This window comes from Stylophora pistillata, chromosome 13 (assembly GCF_964205215.1).
Source record: "Stylophora pistillata chromosome 13, jaStyPist1.2, whole genome shotgun sequence".
Classification (NCBI taxonomy): Eukaryota; Metazoa; Cnidaria; class Anthozoa; order Scleractinia; family Pocilloporidae; genus Stylophora; species Stylophora pistillata.
Genome location: NC_142531.1, coordinates 14,416,508 through 14,421,691, shown reverse-complemented (window position 1 = coordinate 14,421,691; position 5,184 = coordinate 14,416,508). Strand labels below are relative to the sequence as shown.

Sequence of the window (5,184 nt, the reverse complement as noted above, 5' to 3'; positions counted from 1 at the left end):
AAACCCTCAGATTGACAACCTTGACAAACAGTTGGATTCCTCTTACAAGTAAGAAGGTTTCGCTGACGATAAAGAGTATCGATGGGGAGACTCAAGCTATTGTGGAAGCATGGACACTGAATGAAATGTGTCAAGGCTTGTCTATTCCAGACAGGAATCAACACAAGGTTAAATGGGGACACCTTAAGAACATCCCATTTCCTAAAGCCCCTGGAAGGAAAACGATCGACATTCTGATCGGATCAGACCATCCTGAACTTACGCTAGCATTAAGAGAGTGTTACGGCCCAATTGGAACGCCCGTGGCAAGAAAAACGCCATTGGGATGGACTTGTGTCGGACGTTTACCCGCCTTTCGTTCAGCAAAGAGGATAACCTACGCCAGAACCTTTCGTATCCAGACCTTGTATGAAGTCCGTCTCGATGAACGACTACGGGAAATGTGGGAGATCGACTCTCTTGGAGTTAAAAACTCTGACGACAATCGGTTGAAGCAGGAGGATATCTTAGCTATGTCTAAGGTCGAAAGTCAAGGAGATGGACTGGGGGCCGTTACGAAGTAGCCATTCCGTGGAAAGAAGAGACCCCCTCCTTACCTGATAATCGAGAAGAAGCGAAGAAACGTTTGCTTTGTCTGGTCAAAACCCTCCTCAAGAAACCGGAACTTGCGTGTCGTTACAAGAACGCAATGAACGCCAATGTTCAGAAGGGCTACGTACGGAAGTTGGAACCCAATGAAGCAGAAGACGGTCCAAGCTGGTACCTTCCACACTTTCCAATTATTAGAGAAGAAAGAGAGACTACCAAAGTACGCATACTATTTGACTCGGCTGCACGATGCAAGGGGTCTCCTTAAATGACGCGATGCTCACCGGGCCTAAACTTCAACGAGATGTCCTGGAGGTACTGCTCTGATTTAGACTAGGACCCGTCGCTCTAGTAGCAGACATCAAGGAAATGTTTTCTCAAGTTGTCCTTGCTGAGAAAGACCGCAAGTATCACAGACTGTTATGGAGAGATCTCGATCCCGCAAAACCTATGGATGTCTCTGAGGCAGTCCGTCTAACCTTTGGAGACAGAGCATCCCCTTGCCTCGCACAGTTTGTGATCCGCAGCCACGCCCTAGATTTCAAAGAGGACCACCCAGGAGCCGCTATAGTCTTGCTCCGAGATATGTACATGGACGATATCCTACACTCAGAAGAAACTGTAGAAGACGCCTTTCTCGTCCGTGAAGACTTGATAAAGGTTCTGGGTGACGCTGGTTTCCATGCCCAAAAGTGGTGTAGTAATCGAACAGAGGTCTTCCAAGGAATCCCACAAGGGGATCAGGCAACGGGCGTAAAGCTTGACGAATCAGATCTACCGAGTATCAAAACATTAGGAGTCCACTGGAATGCGAGTGAAGATGTTTTCACGTTTATTGTTAAAGGAATCAACCTGTCCTTCTACACGAAGCGAGGCCTGTTAAGTCGCATTGCTACACTGTTTGATCCTTTGCAGCTCTTGGCACCATACATCATCAGAGCTAAGATGGCTTTACAAGAAGCCTGGTTACGAGGTCTTGAGTGGGACGAAGAGTTTCCTGACGATTTAAAGTTGAGCACTCACCGATGAGCCGAACAGTTGCCCGAAGCTTCACAGGTCAAAATCCCACGTTGCTATCGACACCACGACGAAGCAGTGGAAAAGGTTTCGCTTCATACATTCGTTGGCGCGTCGCGACTAACATATGCCGCAGTAAGCTACGTCAGATACAGACACGAGAATGGTGAGATCTCAGTTGCCCTAGTAACAGCCAAAGCGAGAGTAACACCGATCAAACTGGTCAGAGTCCCACGCCTTGAGTTAATGGCAGCAGTACTTGGAGTGCGGCTAGCTGAAACGGTCTCTGAAAAGCTTGAGATTCCAATAATTCAACACACCCTGTGGACGGACAGTGTGGATGTAATCTACTGGATTCAGGACCACTCAAGACGACTGAAATCGTTTGTTGCTAATCGAGTAACCGAAATTCAACGGAAATCAGACCCAGCTCAGTGGCGACACGTATCAGGATCCAAGATCAGAACCGCCACTTAGTTCCTGTTCGAATGTATAAACCGATGGCACGAGGCAGTTGAAATTTCGGTTGTGCCGGTAGTGTTGGAATCAGATGACCCAGATATGTACGTTCCTCTTCAGGAATCTGTTGAAGAACCTGAATCCTCCCCGCCTCAAACTGTCCAAGTAGCGATGGAGCCCGAAGTCAGTGAGATGATCGTGCGGTCACAAAGAGATGATAGCGCAGTACGTGAATTAAGGCCAGCCACAAGTGATGGGCCTCAGCAACCGGTTCTTCCCGAATACAAACCATAAAACTTTGGGAATGAAACATTCACCAGAGATCTCGAGCCAAAGTGGTTCAAGCAAATCCTTGGTTGAACTACTCTGTAGATAGAAAAGTTGGAACTTGCTATGCGCGTTCAACGTTTTTGAAGGATAAGGCTTTTACGTTTTCCAATTGGAAGAAACCTGGGCGCCTTACAAAACACCATCAAAGTGAGATGCACTCATTGGTGATGACAAAGTGGCTGGGATACCGCCAGATGCAGAGGAGATCCTCATCTATAATCAGCGTCATGGATGATGGACATCGGAACTGCGTCCAACGTAATCGCGAACTTTTACGTGTAATCATCGAATGTCTTTTTTACACTGCCCAGCAAAACATCGCTCAAAGGGGTGATAAGGAGGTTCGATGGAGCCTTGGACAAAGATCAGATGTCATCAGGGGTAATTTACTGGAGCTTTTGCACCTTCGATGTAAAGACATTCCTTGGCTCGAAGAAACATTGAACACTCAGTTACAAAACCACGCTCAGTGGACTTGGCCAATCATCCAGAATGAACCGCTAGAAATTTTTGCTGACTTCATATTTGAACTTATCTGTAAGGATGTAAGAGAGAGCGGTCGGTACGGGATTATAATTGATGAAACGTCTGATATAAGCCGAGACGAGCAAGTGTCATTTTGTCTGGGCTATATAGCGAACGGGAGTAAGAAAGAGGCATTTGTTGGATTTCATGCGACGAAAACAACAGATGGTGAAACTCTTTACAAACTAGTCAAAGAAGTTATCAACAAGCTGCAGTTAGAGCTCGAGAATATCGTGGGTGAATGCTTTGACGGTGCAAATAACATGAGTGGTGTAAATAAGGGACTCAGTGCGCGAATGAAAGGGTGCTCTCTTCTTGCAATATATGTGCACTGCTATGGCCACTTGTTAAATTTGGCACTGCAAGACACCATGACAACAGTGGAACCATTGCGAAACACTCTACGCACAATCCAGAGCCTGTGCAATTCTCTAGAGGCTAGTCCAGCACGGCACGCTTTGTTTGGAGACATTGAAACTGAAGAATGTAGCTTGCTTACTACTTTGAAGTCTCAAAGTGTAACAAGATGGTCATGTTGATGGGAAGCGGTGAAAGCCGTCGACCAACAGCTCGAACGAATAGTGAAGGCATTGCTGGTATTATCCACCAACGGGGACGCTAAAACATACTCGGAAAGTCGCTCACTTTTGCATAGAATTTGTGATTTCCAATTCGTCCTTGGCTTGTGTGTTTTAAAGATTGTTTTATCAAACACGAGCAGCCTGAGTACTTACCTTCAGGGAAAGACTGTGGATGTTATTGCGGCAAGACTGAATGCCAATTTGACCCTGGAGACCCTACGAAGCTGCCAAAATGATGAGAACTTTACCTCAGTCTGGAAACTTAGTGAAAGTATTGGTGTTAAGATGAAATCCTGGATTGCTGAATCAGATTTTTTATTCCGCGTGTGCCACGACAATCCTCAAAGCGTTTAGTTGGTGAAAACCAAAATGCCAGTGCTGCTGGTATTCCACCGAAACCACAGGATTACTATAGAGTCAACACCTTTTTCACCTCTTTGGATAAGGTCCTGGCCGAAATTGAGAATCGGTTCACTGGAAATGACCAAGATGTTCTTTTAGGTGTGGTCACTCTAAGTGATTCCCCCTCCAGGGGTAGCTTTGACCTAGTTGCTGGTTACTATAATTTCGACAAGGAGCTACTTCAGGCACACCAACGCCTGTTCAAACGACTCAACAAAACACATGTGGAAAAATCAATTAAGACAGCGGCAGAAGTCATTGACGTATTGCATGAAAACAGCCGTTATGAAATTACACCAGAGTTCTCGAAGGCGACGTCCATTTTGGCCGTCCTTCCCGCAACATCATGCTCAGCGGAATGTTGGTTCAGCGGACTCCGGCGGTTGAAGACTTACCTTGAAGTTCGTAACACCACGGGGCAGCATAGACTCAATAGGCTCGCTATTATCTGTATTGAGCGCGCCTATGAAAATCAAGTCATTGTCAACAGTATGGACAAGATGATTGACATTTTCGGAGAACGCCATGGAAGGAAGAAGTTTTTCTTTTAATACGTTTTAGATAACATTGAGACTGTTCATAGAATTATGTAAGCAAACTTTCAATTGAGTTATTTTTCAATGATAGCAGTTTCAATAGATGGGAAACTGGTGAACGTCTGCGTTTGCATCCCGATTTCAACCCTTACCCTTTCGGGCATTGCGTAGTTTTATCGGGCAAGGAAGTCACCGCCCGCCGAAGTCCAAAGGTGCCCGTACGCCTACGAATGTAACACGCCGTGTCCCTTGCTGTACTGCTAAAAGGTAAAATATCTTTCTGAAGTTTTCGAGGAAAGTAAAGAAGACACTGTTTAAATTTCATCGAGAACCAGCTGAGGACGTTACTTGAGGAGTCGCCATTTATTTTAAAACTATTCTTGATTGCACTCGTTTATCCAAATACGAGGACGAAGACACTAAAACCATCTGGATTGATTTGTTATCCCACTCGCAAAGGTTACTCATCGGCTGTGTTTACAGACGCCCTGACGCTTCATTATTCTATGATAAACTCCACCGAATCTTGGATAAAGTTTGGATGACACACAGAAACGTTGACATCGCCGGTGACTTCAACTCTAACATGCTCTCTCGTACTGGTAATGGTGATATATTGAAACGTATCTTTCAATCCTTCAACTTTCGCAACATTATTAAGGCACCCACACGAACTTCGGAGTATTCTAACACTTTGATAGACCTAATTCTGACCAATAACATCTCCAAGGTTTCAAGTTCTGATG

At 45.4% G+C, this 5,184-nt stretch overlaps 1 protein-coding gene and 1 pseudogene across 1 annotated transcript; both read left to right on the top strand.

Annotated features, from left to right (window-relative positions):
- Positions 1–957: 957 nt before the first annotated feature.
- LOC148717761 (uncharacterized) lies at positions 958–1,617 on the top strand. The gene has a single exon (XM_088742410.1). It carries the CDS (start codon positions 958–960, stop codon positions 1,615–1,617), a length of 660 nt encoding a protein of 219 aa, XP_088598536.1.
- Positions 1,618–2,166: 549 nt separating this feature from the next.
- On the top strand, positions 2,167–4,453 carry LOC111321789 (zinc finger MYM-type protein 1-like; annotated as a pseudogene).
- The last annotated feature ends 731 nt before the right edge of the window (positions 4,454–5,184 follow it).

What these genes read in the sequence shown, in the direction of transcription:
- LOC148717761 (XM_088742410.1), top strand. Translation starts at nt 958, where the DNA reads ATGTTTTCTCAAGTTGTCCTTGCTGAGAAAGACCGCAAGTATCACAGA.